This window comes from Leucopleurus acutus (genome assembly GCF_964270905.1).
Source record: "Leucopleurus acutus genome assembly, chromosome: 5".
NCBI classification, from domain to species: Eukaryota; Metazoa; Chordata; class Mammalia; order Artiodactyla; family Delphinidae; genus Leucopleurus; species Leucopleurus acutus.
Window position 1 is genome coordinate 46,024,642 of NC_139147.1, and position 25,613 is coordinate 46,050,254.

At 45.5% G+C, this 25,613-nt stretch overlaps 2 protein-coding genes across 3 annotated transcripts in view; one reads left to right on the top strand and one right to left on the bottom strand.

Annotated features, from left to right (window-relative positions):
- CRYBG3 (crystallin beta-gamma domain containing 3) overlaps nt 1–2,567 on the top strand; it is a gene marked incomplete at its 5' end in the record, with an annotated part of 113,232 nt that extends 110,665 nt beyond the window's left edge. Inside the window, 2 exons of the mRNA XM_082840128.1 lie at nt 1,254–1,413; nt 2,206–2,567. Coding sequence (XP_082696254.1) covers nt 1,254–1,413; nt 2,206–2,294 — 249 coding nt within the window. The 3' untranslated portion in view covers nt 2,295–2,567. The remainder of the gene's footprint in view (nt 1–1,253; nt 1,414–2,205) is intronic.
- On the bottom strand, nt 2,566–25,613 carry RIOX2 (ribosomal oxygenase 2). 2 transcript variants are annotated; one of them, XM_082840133.1, is made up of 9 exons: nt 25,096–25,613; nt 20,237–20,356; nt 18,633–18,761; nt 12,873–12,976; nt 9,377–9,479; nt 8,439–8,610; nt 6,445–6,533; nt 4,845–4,931; nt 2,566–4,390 (listed from the first exon to the last, which is right to left on the bottom strand). In XM_082840133.1, exons 1-9 carry the CDS (start codon nt 25,525–25,527, stop codon nt 4,232–4,234), a joined length of 1,395 nt encoding a protein of 464 aa, XP_082696259.1. In that variant the 5' UTR covers nt 25,528–25,613; the 3' UTR covers nt 2,566–4,231. The 2 variants fall into 2 exon arrangements, with proteins under 2 accessions (XP_082696259.1, XP_082696260.1); XM_082840134.1 differs by lacking the exon at nt 20,237–20,356.

The window sequence follows — 25,613 nt, forward strand, 5'->3', positions numbered from 1 at the left end:
CTAGGTGAAATGGGCTTAGAAACTAGATTTTCTACATCAAAAAATTCTCTATTTTAAGTAAAAAGTAAGATTAACACATACTATGGATATTCCTAAATGGTTTTTTTAAACCAGTGATAAGTCACTGTACCCAAATGGACAATGTGCTTTTATGAGACGTTCCTTACACTCTGCGGCCCAGATTAATTGAGCTGTCTTTGTGATTCCAAACATGTTGAAGCCTCCTCATCTTCAAAATATACAATGAAGGTAGAGCTGCTGTTTTTTGGAGGAAGCTTAGAAAATAAAACTTAGGTTTCTTTGTTTTCCTGCAACCCTTCCATTATGTTTGATGCTGTGGGGAATAAGACACCAGTTTTATTATATCACCAGTGGATTATCGACCATTTTCTCATGCTTCAACAAAAATGAGAAGCACTTAGAAGTAATTATTGTCGGGGTATCTTGCATATCACCCAAGGTTTTTTTTGTTTTTTGTTTGTTTTTTTTTTGCGGTGTGTGGGCCTCTCACTGTTGTGGCCTCTCCCATTGCGGAGCACAGGCTCCAGATGTGCAGGCTCAGCGGCCATGGCTCACGGGCCTAGCCACTCCGCAGCATGTGGGATCCTTCTGGACTGGGGCAAGAACCCGTGTCCCCTGCATCGGCAGGCGGACTCTCAACCACTGCGCCACCAGGGAAGCCCACCCAATGTTTTTGTAAGAAAAACAGGCTCGACCTTACACATTTAAGCTAACAGGGATTCAGCATTTAATTGTAATTCAGCAAACCTTTGACCATCTGTTGTCAGATCCAGACCTTCCTTTTAAAAACAAGTACCTTGGGCTTCCCTGGTGGCGCAGTGGTTGAGAGTCCGCCTGCCGATGCAGGGGACACGGGTTCGTGCCCCGGTCTGGGAAGATCCCACATGCCGCGGAGCGACTAGGCCTGTGAGCCATGGCCGCTGAGCCTGTGCGTCCGGAGCCTGTGCTCTGCAACGGGAGAGGCCACAATAGTGGGAGGCCCGCGTACCGCAAAAAAAAAAAAAAAAAAAAAAAAAAAACAAGTACCTCTAGTTCAGTATGTTTATTTCCATACCATCTCCTTCCTTCAGCCATAAAGAAGACTTAAAAAGTTGACTGAATTTATAATTATGCTAGTTTTCTTTTTAGATTAGACAGTCATGTCTCTGATCTGTTCACATGAAAGAAAAGGGGCCCAATCCAATTGATTTTAGTAAACACAGTACTGCCAATTTATTTCTTGACCCTTTTAGGCCAGTGACACATGTCTCGATGTGATTGGTGGTCGAGACATACCTGGAGCTAAAGTTGCCCTATGGACTGAACATGGGCAGTTCAGGCAGAAGTGGAGACTGAACAAAAATGGGACCATCAGCTCCTACCTCAGTGACCAACTTGTCCTTGATGTTAAAGGTAGGCCTGTGATGAAACCCAGTGTTCTGTGTCCTTGGATATTCCTTTTAAATTCCAAGCCTCCTCCTCCTTATGGGTAAAAGAAGTCCTTATGCATAAGGGAAATATTAAATCATTTTAAATTATGCTTGAAAAAGTCGAGATATGCCATTTTAACAAAACAATTAGCTATATACGGATCAAGAAAAAGCCTAAGGACCAAGCCTACAAAGGTTTTTGTTTATCAGTACAGCTGTAAACTTTTCATTTTCTACATGATCTTTGAGAACATTTCTAAATTTGAAGCATCATCAACCATAAGATGTCATCCATTTCCTAAAGAAATATTTCTCACTTTCTGTTGTGCATTGCTGTGGTCCTTAAAATGTATGGTCCTTTAAATTTATCATTTAAACTTGTTTTTGAGTCCAGCCAAGGTCAGGGCCAATATTATTCAGTGCTGTCGCTTTAATTTGAGTTAGTCATAGCCACTCTTGGTGTAGAAACTAAAACCCAGTACCTGCCGCTGAGCTAGAGCACTCTCAGAGCACTGTGTTAAGAATCCCATTGTCAGGGCACACCGCTTATGCAAACATCTATTATACCACTTAGCTTTTCAATCAGTCATAATGTCTGATTTGAGGTGAAGAATAGCTACGCCCGTTTAACCTCAGTTTCCCATTTCAGACCGCTTTACAAATGACATATTAATCTACCCCAACAGTGAGTGGGCTGAGCAAAAGCCTGTGAAAACTGAAATTGCTAAGCACCTGTGTGAACAAATAACCTTTCCTTTTGGGATTTCTGTTTTAGGAGGAAATTATTATGACAAAACTCATGTAATTGTAAATGAGCCCCTGGAGGGAGAAGAAACACAGAAATGGGACATTGAAATATTGTGAGAGAATCTGCAGCATCCCTGAGAGACAGCAAAGGGAGAAGGACCCTCATGCCCCGTGAAAAGGAAGCTACCTGTCCTCATGCTTCTGGGATCAATGAGCAGAATGAACTTCTTCCCCAACCTTGAAGACTATTGTTGTTAACCATGGAAAAGCTCAAAATATTCTTGCCAGTCATCCAGTGTTCCTATGAAGAATGCGTTAACGATTTCTGGGAAAGGTTCTACTCCTGCTCGAGCTCCAGCTTCGGTGAGCAAGCTTCTTGAAGTCTCTCTCCTTTCCACCAAACACGAATCCTATCCCTGATAGCCATTATAGGACACTGGTGATGCTGTCATCCTGTGTTAATTAACCTCGTAGTAGATGTGTGTGTGAATGCAAGGCACAGAGAAGCAGAGTCCTATAGGTCAAGTCATACTTTTAAAAAGATGAATAATATTTTTAGCAATATCTGAAAACATATTTAATAAACCTTACTATTAAGCTGCTGTATTAGATAAACATTAAAGGTTCCCTATTGAAGCTTTTATAACTGAAGCACCGTAAGTATTCACACTTGTAACTGACCCCGGGGAGGGGACCTCAGCTTTGTAAGGAAAAGGCTCAAGTACAGGAGTGTTTTCTGTGGCTGTTCTTTGCTCGGTCCTTCAAACTAAAAAAGCACAAGTAGCCTGCGGCTGTCCTTGCACTCTAAGTATTAACAGAGACACCCTTCTGGGTGACAAGACTGTAAGTAACCGGGGCTTACCTATCCTGGTTCTGAGACCTCACCTGATCTACCCTCAAGAAGTGTTTATAAAGACTCTGTCACCTACGTGTAAGAATAGTCAAATTTTTCTTTGCCTGAAGTAAGGGGAAATTTCAGATGTTCAAATTAAGACCAAGTGGTGTCTGATCCTTGACTATACCACTTTACTTTACAAAATGTGACAGAAAACTCAGTTTTTCACTCCCATTTTAAATAGCTTTCATTCAAGCAAAATCAGGTAGGATAATGTCTTTGACTTAGTTTCAAGTAATCATTACCACCATCACTATACAATTCTCAAGCATTTTTCCCTCCTGAGTTGGTTTTAAACTTACATTGAGACAACTGTTCCCTTCATCCCCAACTTTTGCCAGAAAGCAGAAAAAGGTCTGCTCTATTTTTATATACAGAAAGATTAAATTCTCCAATGATATTTTTAAAAATATCAACCTGTATGCACTTTAGAATGTTAACAGTGAACTGTTTAAACTCAAAGACCCACTATTTTGAGTATTTTTTATAGACTTGGTCTTTCCATGTAAATATTATTGTGTTTTTTTTTTCCCTTCCCTTCAATCTCAGGCTCTTTTGTCAGCTTTCAAGCAACATCTGTAAAACTATTTTATGCCCACAGATGTGAGTGCCTGTTAGTGTGGCAGTATTATTTAATGAAATTGATGTTATAGGGTAACTTTATTTTAATGGGAGGCCTTGTGTGTACACAAAGGTAGGTATGTATATTTTCACTGTAAAAAACCAAGTTAAAAAAATTCTTCATGTTAATTGTTTAAAATTTTTCTAGAGCCAGTGAGGCTCTTTAAAGAAGTTGTTTCTTCCAAAGAACAAAGACAAAGCCAGGTAACGACATGTAAATTTAAATGATACATTTATTGAGCTGTGCCTTTTCTACCACACTGGATTAAATAAACTTGTCAAGAAGTACGGTTTTTGTCACCTTCTGGGACATTTAGTAATTTGCTGTTCTTTCTTCTGTGTACCTCTGTTAGTACACATGGCCAACTGGTCACCTGTAACAGGTAGGTCTCATGTTATGTTATTAGATACACAGGTAAGGAAAGTTACATTCATTATGTCCTTGGTTCAAAGCAACAGGGGCTCCCTAGCATGTAAATCTTTGCAGAATCAAGTGTCTACTATTTTATATATACATATTTAAAAAGAAGCAAAGGCACTAGACTACTTGGATTAAACATTCTGTCCAGAGGGATAATACCAGGCTTTGCTTTTCCTCATCTGTAGTAAGTTTCAGGTCCTTGACAGAAATAGCTGAACTATTCCAAATTTGCTTCAGTGCATCGATATGTGATAACGGAAAGCGAAGTCCATGAGACTGAAAAAAGATAAACTATTTTAGTCACTTAGGTGGCATTTTCCATAATTTCTCAATACATCATTATTGATATCCTTCACAAGTATGAAACTTGTTTCAGATAAGCTACTTACAAAAACTATGATAACTTATGAAAGTTGCTAATTCCCATATGAAAACTCAGACTTCATGAAAGGTATTCTATTTTATAGAGTAAGAAATATTAATCCTTTGAGAAATGCTTCACATTTGTTACACCTTTCCCACAAGGCCACAGGTCCTAGTATCTTTTAAAGTGGGTACATATATCACAGAAATGTCTGACTTAATCATCCCTGTGCAAGGGCTGTCAATTTGTGAAATGTGAAGTCCACACTGCAGTCATAAAAAAGGTCATTACCCATAAATCAAAGGTAACAGATTCTTCCCAGCCACCAAATCGCAGGAAAGACATGCATTTTAGGTTGGAACAAACCTCTGTTTCCTCATTTCCCATCATGTGTGTGTCTCTCCTATTCTTTAAGGAATGATAGATGTAAACCATCTTTTCTCGAGTTTCATCCTTAAAAAAAAAACACAGCAAGTCATCAACACCAAAATATTGAGCACTTCAATACTAGGAGGGTTTTCCAATAACAAAGGTCAACACCAAGAAAAATCTTAATGCCTCAGTGCTTAAGTGAAATTTATTGAACACTAAAGAATCCTTCTGGCAAAAAAACTATGATACAGATAAATATAGACATATACACACGCAATGTAGAATGAACGTATTGCATTATAGTGCTCACAGATTACTATTTGTATGCAGCAAATAACCACTCGTCATTTTTTAAAAAGATAACAGCATCTTCAGAAACGACCTAATGAAAAAGCAACCATTTATATATCAACTTACCAATGAAACATTCAAGTTTTTCATTTCATCATACCTGCACTATCTTTTTGCATCAGAAAAATTTGACATTCCTAGGTATACATAAATGGACAATTTATGAACACCACAGAGTAAATATTAATTCCTAAGAAATACCAGCTATGTGATCTATAAAAACTTCTATTCCACGTAAAGCAGGCTCCCGAGTGGTCTCGACTTCCCTTCCCTCTCCACCCGCCTTAACACAGTGCAGTTTATTATCTCTTCCAGAACCTTTAGAAATTCCTTGTCACCTCTCACTCAGATGAGGACCCAAAGCCTTAGCCTGAAATAGAATGCCTCAAACTGATTGATTGGTTATCAGAATAACTAGGATTTTCTTTTTTTAAATGGGGATGTGGGAGTATATACTTTTTAGGTTTTATATATATGTTATAAACCAGTCTTCTCCAGGGCTGGCCCTGATGGCTGGAAAAATATGGTTCTGGAGACATCTCGGTGCCCCCCGACTCTCATCCCCTCCAGACATTCACTGGACACCTCCCAAGAAAGCTGATTAGGAGGAACAGGGTGAAGCCACAGGGCATGGGAGAGTTCCCAAGGGCTTTAGGGTGGTGTGGGGTGCTTTCAAAATAAATGCAGAGGCTCCACACCAGACGAAGCCCGGGAACTTACAAGTTCTAAAACTTTTCCAGTTGACTGTAATCAGCCAGTTTGGGGAACCACTGGGCTAGGTGGCAAGGGTATGGAATGTAGATTTTCCTCTCCATCATCTACAGAATAGAGATTTTTTGAGAAGAACCATCAACAAAACCATATGTAAAGGCAGGTCTGCGCCGTATACAGGATGGGAGAGAGACTGAGACAGGGAGACGCATGAACGGGGTCTGCGGCCGTCTAAGCAAAGGCAACCTGGCCTGAATTAGGAGACAGAGAACAGACATTTAATTACTAATTAGAGAAAAGAAGGAGGGTTCTGTGGGGCCGAAGACAAGCCCTCAAATGCCCAACAGGCAGGAAACCTTGGAACCATAACAGTGAGATCTGGGCATGATCTGCTCTAAAGAGATGGCGTTAAGCTGTGAGGAGGTGGATGCCCAAAGGAGGAGGGCAGGGCCATTTGTCAGTCTGATAACCTGGGGCCTGTAATGGAAATGCCCTGAGAAGAACGGAACCCCCTTCCCCTCTGGATACTCACGGATGGGTCCTGATCGGGTCCTACAGTGAGGACAACGTGGTCTCTAAATTGCAGCCTCACAGTGCTGTCCAACCCCGGTAACTGTCCACCTGGAAAACCCAGAGACAGGGAAAGCCATCTTTCAGAGAGGAAATCAGCAGGCGCAAACTTGCTTGCAGGAGCAACTATTTAGGAAGTACACTTAGTAACAATTTGCAGGTGAATCCAAATGTGGGGCGCCCTCTCCAGCTCAAGTATTCGCTCTCCCCGACATGTACGGTGATCTGAAAAGTGTAGCTTACATCTTGATGGAGCTCATCCTTATACTGAAGACACACATACAGACTTCTGTTGTTATTTATCTAACTGTAAGTTCATTTAAATAGTTGTCACCAGTACCCGGGGAGCACATACTATCACAGTACAGACAGGGCCACCATGCCTTCTGCACAGAATGCTCTCACGTCTCCAGTTTCTCTCCCCTGCTTGCTCCACATGTGGACTCTGAAAGGACTGCCAGAGCTCAAAGTGCACCACCCCTCCAATTACTAGTTCCATGACCATGGCAAATTATTCAGCCTGTGTAGGTCAAGTGCAGTGTCATAAAAAAGCCACCTAATAAAGTCCACAGAAAAAACTACTCTTTCCTAGATTGGATTTAACTTAGTGAAAAAGCAGCCACTACAATCAGACCAGCCTTACAGGGTCTTCTGGCTGGAGAAAGAGTTGAGGGATCATAACTTTATTGACTATAAGGACTAAGGCAAGGAAAACTCTGGATTACATATCCTGGGCCATAAGCTGACACTCAGAACACTGTTCTGCTAAAGATTAAAATATGTGCTGGGAAAACATGTGCTATTTTGAGTAGATGCGATCAAAAACAAATTTTAAACCCCCCCCCCCCGAGACTATAATAAAAATGTACATGGAATCAGTGTTAGAAGGGACCTTGTAGAGTGTGTATCTCAGTGGTTCCCCACTGGTGATAAGGCTTTTATGAAAATTAGTGAAAATGAAACTCTCCCTGTACCTGACTAAGAGAGAAGGAGCCTGAGAGCCAGCCTGGCACTCACGGCTGTGCCTCCATGTTCTCCAGCTGAACACAGGCCATTACACAGAACCCCGATACTAAGCAAGGCCACGCTGTGACTGAGGGAGATCGAGACAAAACCAAGACCACTTCATCATCAGGTCAGAACTCAGGCCAAAGCAAGGACACTGTCCACACCACAGAAGTGACCAAACGTGCCCTATCCTGGCTGACCTGCGTGACTGCTGCTGCTGCTCTACCAACTGTCACCTTGGCTTCATTTCACTCCTCCTGCTACTGGCTAAGATTTACAGGAGACCCAATCCGAGAATCCCTCCTTTTTCCTGACAGCATTCAATCCCAAGCAAAGCCCTGCTTCCTTGAACCCTCCTGAAAATCACCTAACTCAAACCCAAATCCTATAAATCCTTTCCAACATCCTTTTACCGAGGTGCCTACAGCCCCCAGTGGCGTGCTCTCTTCCCTGTTACAAGTCAATAAACCCAGCTTTGTCTGACTACAGGAGTGTGGTGTGGTCTCTGCTCCAGAACACCAGTATCACCATCCACCCAGAAGTCTATCAGTGTCATCTGTACCTGACACCTGTCACAAAATAGTCACCTGGGACTTGGGAGCAGGTCTGATAATCTTGGGCATTCTGGTAGTTCCCCTGCTGATGGCAACATTTTACCCATCCCTGGGTTAACTCCAACAAGATTATTTCAATGTTCAAGTTCTTAAAACTTCCTGAAGACGATGAATTCCAGAGGGGCCCTAACCACACATACTCCTCACCCCAAATCACAGGGCTCTCATTCCCCATCAGGCTGCATGTCCTGTCCAACCTCACACTAAGGATAGGCCCACATTAATCCTCAAATGCTACATACATTCCATCAGCTCAAAGAGGTGCCCACCCAGAAAAGCTCAAAATAGCCCACATTAGCCCCTGACCACCTAGAAGAAAAGAGCAAAGCTCTACCTGGTGTTGAAAGCTCTGCTCCATCTCCCACATAGTACGGTGGGAGTCTGTTCATAGCAAAATCCTTCTTCATGTCTGCTGAAAGCAGTTCTCTGGTGCCCTCCAGCCGGTCTGCAAGCATCCTCAGAAAGCCACTTAATTTTCTTGTTGCAACGGCTGTGGTTTCCACCTGCTAGAAACACAGAAGTGAGTCCGGGCCCAGACTCCAGTGACCTTACTGCCCAGGTCCCAGTCTCTGGAGTAGCCCACTGACCACCATCACCCAGGGCAGACGCAGATCCATGTCACTCCCTTAAGAACAGTATCCCTTTATTTCCTCATAACCACTGTTCATCTTAAGCTGCCTACCATTTGCAAAAAAAGATCAATTTTCAGGATTTTGCCTGAAAAGAGGGATCCCTGGGAATACGGCACAGTCTCGGCTTTGCCTTTTGAAAAGCAAATCACTGTCTAAGGTGTCTGCTTCAGACCGCAAAAGCACCCTTTGCTCAACTCAGCACTAATGCACTCAGCTTCTCAAAACTAGCCAACAGGGCAGCTGTTTCAAAGGTAAAACCAGGACGGACAGGAAAGCCAGGGAGCACACCAAGGCCAGGCTCTCCAGTGGATCTGTCCTAACTAGGGATCTCACGTGTGCTCAGGCTACAGTTCCCAAGCCAGGTTAGTTATTCATTCAACCACTGATTCAGCCAGAGCTCCCGGTGCCTGCCACTCCCGCCATGAAGTACCGGAAGCGGGCCGTCTGCACGACACTGTTGGTCCTTCCTTTGGGCGGCATGCAATGTGCAGCACTCCATTTGTTCTGCAAACCACCGTGCCCGGGAGAAGACAAGCTTGGCTCACACGGGGAGGACTCTGGGGTCCCGAGGAGGGAGCCACAGCTTCAGCTGGCCTGGGCCGTGGTTACCCCTCCTTTCCCACCTGCCTTTACTCCTTACCAGGAGCAGCTGCCGGGGTATGCCGGCCCGTAGCTCTACGTCTGCCTTTGCAGTATCAAACACGAGCCCTGAAATGGTGTCCAAAAGGAAATCTCCCCATGAACTGGAACGTGTACCAAGAAAAAAAAAAAAAAGAGTGAACACATAAGAAATGTGCATAGAACACTGATTACTAAAAGCCTAAAGCTACAAACTGTCACACCAATTCCCCTGCCCTGACGTCTTGAGTTCCCCTAATTTCACATTACTCGGCATAAAGACTTACGGCCTTCATCAGTCAGTCTTCCCTTACTTCCCATCCCAGACACTCAGGTGCAAAATTAAAGGTGGGAAGCTAGGCTTCCTTCATGATTTGTCTTAAATGTAAAGATACCAGAGAATTAATTACAGACTGTCATAAAGTAGGAAGTTTAAGGGACCAATTTTTTTTTTTTTTAATGTTTTCAACTATGTAACACAGAGCCTTGAGGAGAGCTTTGCAGGAAACTTTAACCCTCAATCATTATAGGACCTAAAAAGATTTTTATGTGTAAAAAATCCAAAGCAACACATTTAGGGTAACAGCAAGATCCCCGGACTGTGTAATCATCTGAACAGTTAAACACTACATTTTCCTTTGTTCCTTGTAAAAATTCCTCAGCAAAATATCCAACATCAACAATTTCAAAACAGTTGATTTTGCAACTTGTTAAACCCTGGCAGTGGTTTTACTGGGGTAGGAGATAGAAGCCAGAGGCCAAAAATACCATCTCGGGACGAGCATCAGTGTTCAATTGCCTCTGCTTTCTCTGGGGCATTTAGAATCGCTCGCTCCTCAATGTGTGCCAGTGTGAGAAGCACACGCTGTGGGGCTGCTCTCTTTAAACACTTCTCAGCTGTTTAAAATTTTCCTCTGTGTCACCAGCAGATTTCAAATTGCTGGCTGCATGCAAGATGGAAATTCACAGTATGACTTTTGCTTCTCACGCAGTAACAAAATTAACACTTTTATGCTTCCCTCCTGGAAAAGTGGCAAAAGAGGACAAAAGCTACATGAGAGACACCTCCCCCAAGACGTCCACTCCTCCGTGGTAGCCTCACCACTTGTGACATAATGCTACACCCAACCTCACACCTTTGATTGAACTTCGACCATAGAGACCTTTCAGCAGCATGAAATAATATCGTCCTTTGAAGGGTCCCAGGTACAAGTCATGCAGCAGTAGCTCACAGAGGAGTTTAAGTGCCGTTAAATTGAGCTCTGTGTTCTTCTAGGAAAACGGATCTTGGGCCTTTCCAAAGTTTGGAAATAACACCTCTGGAGGGGTTCACTTTGGTAAAGCAGCCAAATCGACAGGGCACTGTCTCATACAGCTGGCCCTAAATGTTCCAACAATGCTACCCTTGAGAGGGGTTAGGAAAAGGCCCAAGTCCTCACTCTGCCACAGGCCTTAAGGAGCACCAGGACCAAAGCATAAGGACACCTCCGGGGAGCGATGGTCCTCGAGTTGCATCTGTCCTGTTCTAGCACCGGCCCCACTGACAAAGGCCCAGGTCGGCATCCAGCTTAGATGCACGGGTCACGGTGCCTACCCACAGCCCCCAGCAGGCATCCTCTGTGACTCAGATCTCTCTTCCCCAGCCCTGCTGCCTGCAGAGGGGGTGGGTGGGACCAGGGAAGGCTACCAGTTCATCCTGGGGACTGGGAAACAGCGAGTCAGGCACTCAGTGGAAGCAAAAGCTAATAGGTTCAACGAGATCGAGGGAGGTCAGAGAAGTAACTGAGGATGCCTTGTGATGAGCCAATGTTGTGAGTAAATAGAAACCGAGGAAGGAAAACAAGGGAGCGAAAACCGATTACTAGGAAACCAAGAGAAATGAAAAAGAGGGAGAATTAGAGAAAGAGGGAGCAGCTGAGTAACCTCAACGGCGGGACACCAGAAGATGGACATTCATGGGGCCAAACTATCAATATGTGGCTGCCAAGGCCCAGAGCTGCTTTAGTCCAGAACGAACTTCTGGTTCAGCCTCCCTGCAGCCTGCCCTTCCCCAGTTCCTACGACCCAGCCCCTCAGTCACCTCTGTTCTTCTTGAGCTGCCCTCAGAGACGGTTTCTCGCTATGCAAGGCACCTAACCAGTCACAGTGACAAGGGCATTTTACATAAAGGAAGCCCCAAACAAGCTTTAGCTTCTACTTGTGGGCAAAGAGAGCCTAACTTCAGGCCAGACTCCAGCTAGCTCCTCCTGTCTCTTAAACACAGGGGGTTCACTTCTCACTGAAAAGCCAGATGAGGAGGCAGAAGAATGCTTACTCACTTGTTCTGCAAGATACGGCTTTGAAGTTAGGAGGCGACTGGCTGTCCCTCAGGCCGGGAATATCCTCTTCTACTCTGACCTCCTGACCCACTTCTACTTACTCCTCCTGTAAATCTCCCTCAGCTTGGGTGTCAAGTCATTTCCAAAGCCTTCCCTGAGGCCCCGGCTTAGCTAAGTGCGTTCCTCTGTGCTCCCAGAGTCTCCTCTGCAAACCTATGATGGGATGTGTCACACTGTTTGGTAACTACATGCCTATCTCCCCTCCTTCCACCACTTCCAGAGAGTAAGTTCTCTCAAAGCGCCTTCAGTCCAATGCCTACAATCTCAGCAACCAGCACAAGGTGTAGTGCTGCATGATGAATAAATTAATGACTGGCGTTTTTAATGGGACCTGGACTACTGAGGTCGCTGCTACCAGGAAATGACTCACTGGGCACTGCTGCCCTGGCCCTGTCATGTGACGAGGCACTTGCTGAACTGGAACACGGTTTTAATTGGAATTGTTTTTAGCACGTGTGCTTTCAGGACTCACTGTTCCAGACTTCCTTTCTGACTTTAATTTCATGAACTGTAAAAAAATGGAAGCCTTAAAATAGACGCAGAGGTTTCAATGGATCGAGTTTCTGTTTGGGGTGATGAAAATGTCTTGGAAACAGGTAGTGGGGATGGTTGCACAACAGTGTGAATATAATTAATGTCGGTGAATTGGACACTTAATGGTTAAAATGGCACATTCTATGTTATAAATATTTTACCACAAGCAAAAAAAAATTTGAAGGGGGCGGGGAGAGAGAGAGACAGAGACAGAGACACAGAGACAGAGAGAGACAGAGAGGGGAAGGGAGGGAGGGAGGGAGAGAGGCAGGGGATAGGGGTGTGGGAGAGAGACTACAAGCCCAGCCTGGCGACACGAACACACTGCCACACCCACAGCTATGCTTCTATCTTCCCAAACCATGGGAGCCTTTATTTGGGCAACTCCCAGCGTTCTGTGGAGTCAGGGTCATGACAGGCCAGGAGGAAGCCCAGATGAGTGAGTCAATGGCACAGGTAGGACACTGAAGGAATAGGAAGTCAGCCGGAAACCCCGGGGCCGGGTAAGAAGGAGAGAAGCAGCTAACTCCCTCACGTCTCCTGAACACGCCGCTGTGGCCACAGCTCGGAGCTGTCAGGGACGCGAGGCTGCAGGTGAGTGCTCACCTGCTCTGGTAGGTGCTGATGGTCACGTGCGTGGAGTGGGCCAGCCCTGAGGGAGTGTCCGCCTGATGAACGGTCCCTCTGGGAAAGTACAGCAAGTCTCCTGGCTAAAGGAAAAAAAAGGGGGGGAAGGAGTTAGTAGGGAGGATATCTTCTCGTTCTTCTAGAAAGGCTGTGAGTTTCAGTTCTGCATTCTAGAAACCTCTATGTGGTGCTTCGAGCAGTGGTCTGCATGCCATTCTCTGTGGTATCCACCCGTCTAGCTCTGCTGTGTCTGTGAACCTGTCACCATGAACCCCAATCCTGGAGAGGCTTCCAGAGCCTGAAGTCACTTTCTTTATTCATAAGCTGAGACCAGATACACCTGAAGCCACCCTGGGATCAAGGTGACAGCCCGTGCCTGGGAAGCCTGCTCCCGCCCTCCACACCCGTCAAAGGGGGCGGTGAGGATAGGAGCTTTAGAGCCATACAGAGGCTACACTCCCTGGCTGTTGGCCCCAGCAAATTACTTAACCTCCCGAGGCCTCAGTTCCTTTATGTGTAAAATGGAAGCCATCGCCCCAAATCTCACAGAATTATTTTGAGGATTAAAGGAAAAGAGTTCTTGGAGCTGCCTTCCCTGGCGGTCCAGTGGTTAAGACTCTGCACTTCCAATGCAGGGGCCATGGGTTTGATCCCTGGTCGGGGAATTAAGATCCCACATGACGCACGCGAGGCACGGCCAGAAACAGAAAGCTCTTGGAGCAATGCTGGGCAAGTGGCTGTGGCTGTATTATGATTCTTATTGTACCTGCCAGTCCCTGAGAGTCTGTGAGCTCTTCCGAGCAGGGTCTATATCCATCTTGTATCCCCAGGGCCTAAACCACCTAAGCATCCAGCACACACCAGAGGCTCAAAAGATGTCTGGAAGAATGCATGAAAAGCCCTGTGACCCTTCATTTGAACCTAAACACGATATGTAACTAAAGATCAGTCCCTTCTCGGGCAGGTGAGCCTCCTCCACCCTGTCCTATTTCTTTCCCAAGCCACGGAACAGAAATATTTTCCCCAAATCACTACTGCCCCGGAGCTTCCTCCTCCCTAATCCCAACCAGAAGAACAACATTCTGTATACAGCAGTTGCCTGAGCAGAGGAGAGGGAATCTTGGGAGTCGCTTATCTGCTCTCTGCAGCCCTGCGAAGCCTTCTGTCTCACTGGTTAAGAGCATGGGCCCTGGAGAAAGAGCTCAAGAAATATCAGATTAAAAAAACTTCTCTTTTTAATGTTAAGTACATACATAAGTAATTATATATGTACTCATAAGAGCTATCTTGCCCTGGATAACACCAATCTGACAGGGAAACTAGTACTTCCAGTAAACAAATGCATTACTCATAATTACAGGTATCATTTGTGAGTCTGTGGGCCAGCCCTGTGACTGAGGCCCTCACGTACATATTTCATCCATCCATTCATTTATCCATCCCACAAACACCTGATTAACCCTTCCCTGCCCACCACCTACGCCAGGGGCCTGTGCTAGGCACCGGGGGAGAGAGCACTGAACGAAACAAAGACCTGCCCTGATGGAGCACATTCCAGAAGAGAAAAACATTTGAGAAGGGAGAAGGTACACTAGACAATGAAGACATTCCAGTGGGGCAAGAAGGATAAAATAAAGCGGCAAATAAGTAATGTCAAGTGATGGCGAATGCAAAGAAGACCAAAAAAGCAGAAGGAGGAGGAGGGGAATGATGTTGATGGAAGTGGGGGGTGGCGGGGGGTGTCTGGGATTAGAGGGGCTATTTGACCCAGGATGGTCCATTAAACCTGACTCTGCTAAGGTGACATTTCAGTAGAGACTTCAGGAAACGAGCAAGCCAGCCATACAACGACCTGGGGAGAAAGGATTCCAGGAGGAGGGAAGAGCAAGTGCAAAGGTCCTGAGGTTGGAACGTGCCTGGCAGGTTGAGGGGCATCGGTTAGGCCAGTGTGACAGGAAGGTAGTGAGTGAAGGTGGGAGTGATGGGAGGTGCAGTGAGCAGGCAGCAGAGGGGCCAGGTTACAGGGCCTTCTAGACCATTTTAAGGACTTCGGCTTTTTTATAATGATAAGACAATTAGCTATTTGACATACCACTGTCCTGTTTCTGTTTATTCTGAAAGAACGAGAAAAGCTAATTTTTTTAACCAAGAAAAAAAATATTTCTGGCTTCAATCCAAAGGCTACATAAACCAGGAGCATAAAGTCTTGAGAAAAGGAGGACTGGGTATAAATGAGTTCCATTTTCATTGTCTTTAATTATTCCATTGATATTAATGCCTTTGAAAATATACACAATGGTAATGAATATGGTGGTACACTAGGATGTTGAAAAATATTTTAAAGAAATTTTATTATAATTTTCCATTAATTAGATCATTAAAACTTACTATGCTATCAATTTTCCATTTAAGTAATAAAGCATTGATTATTTTTTAAAAAAAGGACTTTGGCTTTTATTCTGGGTTTAACGGAAAGACAGTAGAGGTCTGGGCAAAGGGTTCAGGGATCACAAAAGGATCATCATGGTTGTTATGTCAGAAACGTCTGCAAAGGGGACACTAGGTAGGAGGCTTCTGTATAAATCTATGTCCAAGGATTTTGCCCCAAACAAGTAGAAGAAGGGTGACACATTTGCAGGGAGAAGGAGGTTGGGGACAGGGTAGGACATGGGATTTTGGTTTGGGGAATATTAAATTTGTGGTATCTTTTACATTTCCAGGGAAGACATTAAGTGGGCAGCTGGATTATGAGTCTAGAGTTTAGAGATGTGGGCTAGAGATCTAAAACAGCATTTAAAATACATCAGTGTAGAGGGTATTTGAAACCTTGGGAGGGGATGCTGACTGATCAAAGAAGTCCAGGAAATGAGCCCTGTACCCCAAATTAGAGAAGTAGGAAGACTGAGGACAAAACAGCGAAGGAGAATGAATAGGACAGTCAGGAAGGTGGAGAGAGAACCAAGAGAAGGTTGCATCCCGGAAGCCAGTGGACAGGGTGGAAGTGACCCACTGTGTCAAATGCTGACGACAGGCAGACTAAGAGGGGACTAGGAGTTGACCGCTGTACTTGACAACGTGGAGGTACCCTTGAGAATATTTCTAGAGGAACAATGGGGAAGAAACCCTGCTAGAAAGGGTGCCCAACAGTGGGAGAGTCGAGGAAATGAAGACAGGCCATTATGGCAAGGTCTCCAAAAATGTCTACATCCTAATACCTGGCATCTGTGAATACTTAGGTTACACGGACAAGGGGAATTAAGGCTGCTGACAGGGGGATTATTCTGGATTATCCAGGCAGGCCCAATGTAATCACAAGGATACTTAAAAGTGGAAGAGGGTAGGGCTTCCCTGGTGGCGCTTGAGAGTCCGCCTGCCGATGCAGGGGGACACGGGTTCGTGTCCCGGTCCGGGAAGATCCCACATGCCGCGGAGCGGCTGGGCCCGTGAGCCATGGCCGCTGAGCCTGCGCGTCCGGAGCCTGTGCCCCGCAACGGGAGAGGCCACGACAGTGAGAGGCCCGCGTACCACAAAAAAAAAAAAAAAAAAAGTGGAAGAGGGTATTGGAAGAGAGAACCAGAGAGAGGGCAGCATGAGAAAGACCAAGCTCCATGTTGCTGGCTTTGATGTCGGAGGGAGGGGCCGTGAGCCAAGAGATGTGAGCAGCCTCCAGAAGCTGTAAAGGGCAAGGACACAAATTTTCCCCAGAGCCTCCGGAACGAACACAGTCCTACTGACACCTTGATCTCAGCCACGTGAAAGCCCTTTTGGACCTCTGAACTGCAGAACTACAAGATAATAAATTTGTGTTGTTTCAAGCCATAGAGTTTGTGCTAATTGGATAGGCAGCAATACACTGACATATAGCCATCACTTCCACGGAATTTCACTGTAAAGGCAGCATCAAAGTAATATTTTTAAATCTTTACAACCTACAAGATAAACATTATGATCTCCATTTTAACAAAGAAGAAACTGAGACAGAGATCAATAACTTGCCCAAGGACATGCAGCTCGTTAAGTGACAGCAGCTGAATTCAAACCCAGGTTTGTCAGATCCCCAAGCCACAGAGATGTCTATCCATTATAGGGGTGGTCTTCACCCCAAGACCTCAGGTTTGGCAGACGTACAAGTCAGGCTGCCACTTGGGTAGGAAGGAATAGGGGTGAGGAGGGCTCCAGACCGCTCATCGTAGCCCTCAAGCCCACCCCCACCCAGAGCAACTCAGATCTTCGATTTCATACACTGGGCATTTATGCAAGATTTCATTTGAAGAATTCCACTGATTAAAAACTCAATAGACATACAACTTGAAAATCCCCACAGGACACAACGCTGTCTTTCTCCTTCCAGGAGACTCAGGGCTTCTCGTAGTGAGCTGGGACCAGGATGAGCATGAGCGGCGTGCAATGCTCCGTCTCCTGCCAGTCCCCATGCCCTCTATGACCACCATGAAGCCCGACCTACTCGGGCAGGGCAAGTAGCCAGATGTCAGTCTGGGTAACTCAGCCCTGGCCTCAGAGACCATGGACAGCTTAGTCTTTGGCTTAAAAATAATCAGCCAAGAGCAGGGTTGGCAAACTCTCTCTGTAAAGGGCCGGACAGTAAATATCTGTGGTTTGTGACCACATGGTCCCTGTGGCAACTAGCTGACTCTGCCCTAGACAGTACATAAGGAATGAGTGTGGCTGTGTTTCCATAAACTTTATATAGAAAAACGGGCAGCAGGCCAGACTTCTGGCCTATGGGCCATAGTTTGCTGATTGCTGACCAACAGCATAAAAAAAAAAAATGAAGAACGGTACCCTTATTGTTGTATTTATTCAAGTCTCCTATAACACAGGCACCCATCCTAAAAAGGGAGATTGTTTCTCCCAGTTATGGCAGGCAGGCAAAGATCTTAAAATCAAGAGCTATGAGGCCCTGAGTAGGAATTAGATACTAAGTATAACGTCAAGACACAAGAAATACAAAAACAATAACCATATGCAAGTTTGGTTAGAATCTTCGGTATGGTTTAAATTACCTATTTTCTTATTACCACTGAAGGAAATTAAATTTTAAGTTTTGTAGGAAAAGGTATAAAATTTAATTATGCAGCTATTCTTATCCAAGATTTTTTCCTCAACAACCCCACCTGCTGGGGATTGGCTATGATCCCATCCAGCTAACTGCTCAAAGACACACTTTCTCAGCAGCAAGATGCCAGCGAACCAGCACATGCTCAAGCCACCTGGCTTCCTGGGGAAGGCCTCCTCAAGGGCTTTCGTGCTCACTATTCTTCTGGGTACTATATGCAGGGGGAAGGGAGCGCAGAGAGTCTACTGCACAATCAGGAGGAAAAGGGGTCAGACTGGAATTTTACCAACAAAAAAAACTACTGGGTCCCTGGCCGTGCTCTGCTCAAGCAGCCTACGACCCAGCGGTGACCACTGGCCATGCCTTCCACTTTTGCTCTAGAGAAGTCAGTGGTTACTGAATTCATAATTCATTCCTGTTGCACTTGGATTATAGTTGGAGACAGGTGATTTGGAAAATGAACTTAACATTTCCTCAGCTCACTTCCGCAGCTAAAAACTACCAAATGTCCTTTAAGAAGCACCCCCCCCCCCACCCTGTGCTGGCTAGCTGGAATGAGAGCCACTTGCCTCCAGCCTCTTGGGTACGTTTGCCGGGGACCATTACACAAACCTCAAATCAAACCTGTGTCAGGAAAGGCACCCACGAAAGCAGGCCCGTACCTTCAACGTGAACTCGTGTGCTGGCCTCCCGATCCTGTCCTCAGCCTCCAAGCTGTACTCCCGCGCCAGGGGCACCGTTGGGTGGTACAGGCGCCAGTGTTTCTCTCCCTCCAGCTGCAGGATGAAAACCTACAGGAAGCACAGGACCCCGGAGTGTCAGAGAGCCTCCAGACAACTCATGAGGCAAAGTGCTTCTAGAGTGTTAGCCCTCTCAGGGCTTAGATGAATCACAAATTTCAGATAAAAAAATAAAAATAAAAGATCACAGATACATTTCACTATACACTTAAAGTTGCCACTACTGGTATTCACTTTTAAAAACAGGTAATCGTGAAGTCTGACACTGGAGGGCTAGTCATTCTTTTCACTTTCATGAAAGCCTCGCTGAGTTCTTTATATCCCAATATCTATCCCACTATCTCATTCTTTTAAATCTTCCATCAGGCAGCTGAAAGCCCATAATCTCTGATGGAAAAGCCAAGCTTCAGATATTACTGAGTGTCTAAAATCCTGAATACAATCCTTGGCACATAGGAAAATGTCAAGTTTTTTTATTCTTCATTCAACCAAAGATATTTTACAGTTCTGTTAGAAATATATATTTTTAAATTTATTTATTTTATTTATTTATTTTTGGCTGCGTTGGGTCTTCACTGCTGCACGCGAGCTTTCTCTAGTTGCAGCAAGCTGGGGCCACTCTTCGTTGTGGTGCGCAGGCTTATTGCGGTGGCTTCTCTTGTTGCGGAGCACAGGCAATAGGTGTGTGGGATTCAGCAGTTGCAGCAGGTGGGCTCAGTAGTTGCAGCACGTGGGCTCAGTAGTTGTGGCTCGCGGGCTTAGCTGCTCCGCGGCATGTGGGATCTTCCGAGACCAGGGCTCAAAACCTTGTCCCCTACATTGGCAGGTGGATTCTTCACCACTGTGCCACCGGGGAAGCCCTATTAGAAATATTTTTTTTTAATTTTTTTGGAAACTGTATTGATATGAAATTGCTCTCAAAGGAGGGGGAGAAAAAGAGGTTTTTTACTAATAGCTCTGTGTTCACACATTGTCTTGGTACAAAAATAAAACTATGAAATACCTAAGCCAAAGGGTTAACTCTTTTTGGCAGCCACATGAGAATGAAATCAACACTTGTCAAGGCGCCAGTGCTTAAGTGAAACCATGACCTTCATTCAAGCTGCCCCAAGATCTTCACAAATGGAAAAAATATATACTTTTGGTAGCTACAGAAAAAGGACAAAAGAAAGCAGATGTAAGAATTACTTAAGACCTCACCTTATTAAAGACCATACATTATAAAATTAAAGAAAAAGCCAATCACACTTTTCTGTAGAAAATTCAAAAAACACCTATTTCGGAGGAATGTGTGGCTCTTTATATTAGTAAATAAACAATCTCCCCTTTCTGAAGGAGCAGGAAACCAGTTTGATGGGATTAATTTTGGCCCAACATCCCGGTGACTGAGGTCAAGCTCTGCAGAGCCCGCACAGGAAGAGTTGGCAGAGACACGGCCCGAGAGCTGAACTGAACCCTGACAACCCACTAACCCGGGCTGGCAGCAACTCGTCCTCCCGGAGCCGAGCAGTTTCCTCCCCCCTCACCTCTACGTCATCATAATGGGGCGGCAGGCCCTGAGAACCCGCAGGGGTTATGTATACATTCGAGCCAACCAACGAGCCAAAGTAGCACTCCAGCTTCTCCTGGATCCTCCAAAGCTCATCCTTTAAAAAAAAAAAAAAAAAGATGGAGGGGAAAGAGGTGAAAAATACATTAGAAACAAGGAATATGTTCTTATGCGCTCAGCAAGTCTTTATCGCACAGCTATTATGTTCCAGACACCTGGAATTCAACGGTGCCCAAGCCAGCGCCTCTGTCCTCAGGACCCTTCCGTCCTCGTGCAGAACAGCACAGAGAAGAGGCAGCAGCAGACGAGACTGGAGAGGCAGGCAACAGGGAGTCATAGGATCTTAAGCAGGACAAGGACAGGATCCAATGCACACTTATAAAAGCTCACTCAGGCTGCGGTGTGGGGAACTGATTGTAGAAAAGCAAGAGAGAGCTGTGGGGAAGCTACGAAGGCAGCAGCGTAGGCTGGGAGTGACCAGGGTGGTGGGCGAGGGAGAGAGAAGTAGAAAAGTTGAGATGCGCTCAGAAAGCAGCACTGACGGGACATGCTGATGGCTGGGGTATGGGAGTGGGGAGAATAAATCAGAGAAACATTCTTGGGTTTTTGACTGGGGCAGTTAGTCAGCTCCCAGTTCCACTGAAATGGGAAAGATCTGCTAAAGAACAAGCTTTCAGGGGGGAGAAAAGAAAAGCCGTACATTAGCAGTGTTAAGTGTGAGCTGCTAAGACCCCCGTGTGCTGGCTGGCTAAGTCTGAAGTTCTGGCAAGACGAAGAGCTAGGGGTTACATCTGGGAACTGCCTGCACAAAAGGGTACTCAGAGCAATGGAAGCAGAAATGACTACCTAGGAAGTGGGTACAGACAGCGAAGGGGTAAACAGGGTCGAGGAATGCTCCCTTTCTCCAGTCGCTAATCAGCTCTTCAGGGCCTAAGTCGAACTGAGGGACCTAGAGAGGAGCCACACATCCCTGCAAGGAAGAAACCTGACTGTCCCGAGGCAGGTGAGAGAGGAGAGGCAGCAGTTAGGCCACGTAGGTATCGGCACTTCCTATGTGCCAGGCACTGTTTCCAAGTGCTTTTACCTACTTCAGTTGTACAACCCTCCCCGCCACCCCGTCTCATAGGGTGGGTCCTACCAATGAGGAAATGCCAATGAGGAAACGGGCACGAGAACACACAGCCAATGAATGATGGAGCCAGGATTCAAATCCATGCAGCCTGGCTCCGGAGCCCACACCTTTAACCATGACTCTATATTGCCCCTCTAAGGAACTACCTTAAAGAAGTCACCTACAAAGGACACTGCAGAGCCCCTTCAAGCACATGCATGTACAGTGCCTGCCACACACACGAGACATTGAAACATCGAAAGTATCTGCTGAGTAAACCAGTGACCACAGCTTGGGAGTCAATCCTACCACTGGACTGAAAAACACCAAAAAAACCCAAAAAAAACTACAGTATTAAAAATGCCAAGTGGGAAAGAATTGGGTCAGCATGAAAAAAGCTTTGGGAGACATCTTCAGTACAGACCACTGAGCTTCTCTACTTACACATCTCAGGCAACACAGGAAGAATGATTTTATGGCATCTGAATAGCTCTCGAGAGTTAAGAGATCTCCCAAGCTGCCTAATTTATACCTGGGAGGGGCCAGCAGGACCTGGCCCTGTAATTACATTTATACAGTAACTAGAATCAGTTTCTCTCTTGCTCTTTCTCTCTGTCTCTGATGGCCTGAGAGGTGTCTCAGGACCATATGGGTGACTTTACGGCCCCCAACTCAAGCTTCTGGGTCTGTAATTGAGGAGTACATGTCTCTTTTCTTCTTAAAAGTTACTGAAGGGCTTCCCTCGTGGCGCAGTGGTTAAGAATCTGCCTGCCAATGCAGGGGACACGGGTTCGAGCCCTGGTCCGGGAAGACCCACATGCAGCAGAGCAACAAAGCCCGTGCGCCACAACTACTGAGCCTGCACTCTAGAGCCCGCGAGCCACAACTACTGAAGCCCGTGCGCCTACAGCCCGTGCTCCACAATAAGAGAAGCCACCGTGATGAGAAGCCTGCGCATCACAATGAAGAGTAGCCCCTGCTCGCCGCAACTAGAGAAAGCCCGCGCGCAGCAACAAAGACCCAACACAGCCAAAAATAAAATAAAATAAATAAATAAATTAAAAAGTTACTGAAAACCCCATCATTTGTACAATTTTTCTCTCTCCTGGAAATAGAACCTTTAGCTTCTCAATCTGCCCAGCGTGGCCCACTAGAAAGGGATCTGGAGTCAAATCACCACCGACCAAGTTGTAGGTACAAGTCAGCTTCTTTATTTGCAAAGGAAGACTCCCACCCTAAGACTGTGGGAAACAGCATATTTATCTCAAAGCCTATTTACATTGCAAAGCAGTGTACAACTGTTACAGCTTCACCAGTGCTGACTTTGGCACAAACAAGGCTCCTGAAATCTGTCTCCTTTGACTCGTGACTCCCAACTATGTCTGGAGATGCCAAGGAGGACCCCAGAACAATGGGAAAGGGAAAGGGAAAGAGGAGGCTCCTCCTCTCTCCACTGACCTATCTGCAGGCTCAGCTGAACACAACAGCTAAGACCAGAAGCCCACACTCACACCTAAAGGTGAAAGCAAACATGCCCAAAGCCCTACTACATTTCAATTAATATCTTTAGATATATGGTTAGGAAAATGCTTTAATTTTGGAATCAGAAGTCCTTACTTAGTAGCTGTGGAAAAGTCACATCTGTGAACTCGTTTTTTCCATGTAAAATGGAGACCACAGTGATTGCCCCAATTATTTCAAATGTCTGTTGGAGGGTTCAAAAGTGAACACATGTAAATATCTGGTAAACTCATCTGGACTCCTGATACACGGATTACCCAGAGCAGATGGGGAACAACCCACCACTCTCTGGTTACCTCCTTACTTATTTCCAGACAAACTAGAATAATAAACTGCACACACAGTGTGACCTGATAAAGAAAGGGCTGACTGTTCACTCTGATAGTCTCTCAATCTGGCCAATGAGGAACTGCCTCTATACTTTCTCTACCCTGATACCGACATATCCATTAGTAAACACACACACAACACTAAATCTGGTCACAATATAATACTTGGAACCCGGCTTCTAGTGTAAGAGGGTGAGCTCCTGAGGCCTAACAGATTTCTCAAGTCCTGGTGGTGGAAAAAACCAAGCAGAACAGGATGCATCCTAGTCTAGCCCGGGGGCTGCGTTGAGATGGGAAAGCTCATCCTTCCTGCTTTAATAAACATGGCTAGAGAGCTGAGTCAACAGGGCAAAGGAAACACAGTCTCGGCCACTTGAAACTGGGGAAGAGGAACATACGGCACTTAAGCAGACGAGCAGAGAAGAGCCCAAGATGATTCTACAGCACAAAAATGACAGCCACAGAGGACACCACACATATGCCAAACAATAACTTTCTGCTGGTCTGTGAACAAATTACATAATCAACATCAGTGATCTTTTCTAGTCATACATCTTAGGTGTCTAAAAACCACTCTTTTAAAAAAAAGTGCTGCTTCTAGCTAAGTAAAGAGTCAAGGACAAGCTCAGAGGGAAGTACCTCGGTGTCCATATTTTCTGAATACACATCATGACTTGGTCTGCAAGTGATTTATAAATTCCTTTTGGGTGCTAGGGACAAAAGGCTGGCATTCGAAGGACATTTCAACTGCTCATGATTGCCTCACTCCTTTGGAATGAGTGCTTGTACTGAAAAGTCTAAGAGTACTTGTACTTTATCCAGAGTACAAATAGGTTCAGGATCCTGCAGACAAGAAAGGGAAAGGCGTTCAACAGATGAGAGAGGCCTAATGGATCTAACAGGGCAACTTGAGTTCTGTCGTGAGAAGCATTCCTGGTAATTGATGACAAAGTCCTAGGAGCCACCACACAGCCAGAAGCCACCCGGTCAGTGTGGAACTTCACGTGCTGCTCTCCTCCTCCTAAGCTGACATTTTGATTCAGCCATGGGTCACAGAAGGGCATTTCTGAATGGGGATAAACTTTATCTAAAACTCAGAATGGGCCCTCAATTGTTCTGGGCCACCTGTCACATGAAGATCTCATGCCTCTAAGAGCAGATTAGCTCATCCTAAGTCTACATTTTATAAACACAGAAACTGAGCACAGAGGAGGCAAATTGTTTCTCAAATGTCAACCACTGACGCAGAATAAATAAAAGGTTAGCCAGTCTTCCCGACTTGCAAATCCAACCTACCCTCCACCTGCGAATGCCCCCCCAGCAGCAGTTCCAGGACCCTGCCCCTCAGTGCCAGGCGGGCTACTGTTAATAAGGGTGAAGTCTCTTTCTTAAACGTGCCTCTGGTGCCTATGTGGTCTGGTCACTGCTCAGAAGCCTCTACTTAGGTAGATGTAGGCAGTAGAGGGAGGCAACTTTAAGGAAAAAATGATCACCTTGACACTGTCATGCCTTAAGTTACAGTGAAGTGACAAGCCAAACAGAAATGTCTACCATGTGTCAAAACATAAACCAGCCCACGGAAATGCTCCTGGAGGTGTAACGTCACTTTAACAAACTGTATAAACCTGAAGTATAATTTAGTTTTTGTACCTCACCACGTCCAGCCTGAGTTGTTGCAGATTCTAACAGTTTAGCCAAAAGGGAACATAAAGTCACTGAAGTTGTAATGCATTTGAAGACCAACCAGGTGCTACCTCTTCTCAAACTGGCAGCAGCCTAATCATCATCAAAACAGATTTACCCCCGAGCTGATCTGTGGCCAAATGGTAGCACTTTAATACACACCAGGATTCTGCACTGGGGAGAACCTGTTACCTTAAATCTCTGAGGTTGGTGAAACTGAATTGTTGCCCTTTTCTGATCAAAATCTTTTCTCAGCTGAAGAAAGTGCACTTTGCCATCTTTATTTAAAACCTTCTTCTTCCCATTGACACACCGGCAGACATTTACGTCTCTTCCATAGTACATACCCCGGCTGCACAGACTCTTCAGATCTGAGAGCCTGAACAGGGACCGGTAATATGTGGCCAGCACAGGGTCATCTCTCTGGATAAGAAGGGGCTTCTGCTCCCAGAATTCCTTGAAAAAAGTCTCTGTCTTGACGGGCGAGATTAAACTTTCAAAGAGGCCACTGGGACTGTCAAGGTTCAAAGGGGAAGGCCCACCAGCTGCCTCCAGCTTCACCTGCTTACAGGGAACAGGCCCCTCTTCCTTCCCATCCCCTGCAGGCTTCACTTTCTTTGGCATCGTTGTCTTCAAGACAAGGCAGTGAGGAAACGCAAACCTGCCAAAAAGAAGAAAACACTCGTGATTAGGCGTCCCAGTTTCAGTGC

Bases quoted from the DNA above. Each gene is read 5' to 3' on its own strand.
- RIOX2 (XM_082840133.1), bottom strand. From the start codon at position 25,527: ATGCCAAAGAAAGTGAAGCCTGCAGGGGATGGGAAGGAAGAGGGGCCT. The intron at 12,977-18,632 runs GTACGGGCCTGC...TTTTTCCTTTAG, and splicing joins CACACGAGTTCACGTTGAAG to CCAGGAGACTTGCTGTACTT. The intron at 4,932-6,444 runs GTGAGTATCCAG...TTTTTTTTTAAG, and splicing joins GACCCGATCAGGACCCATCC to GATGAAACTCGAGAAAAGAT.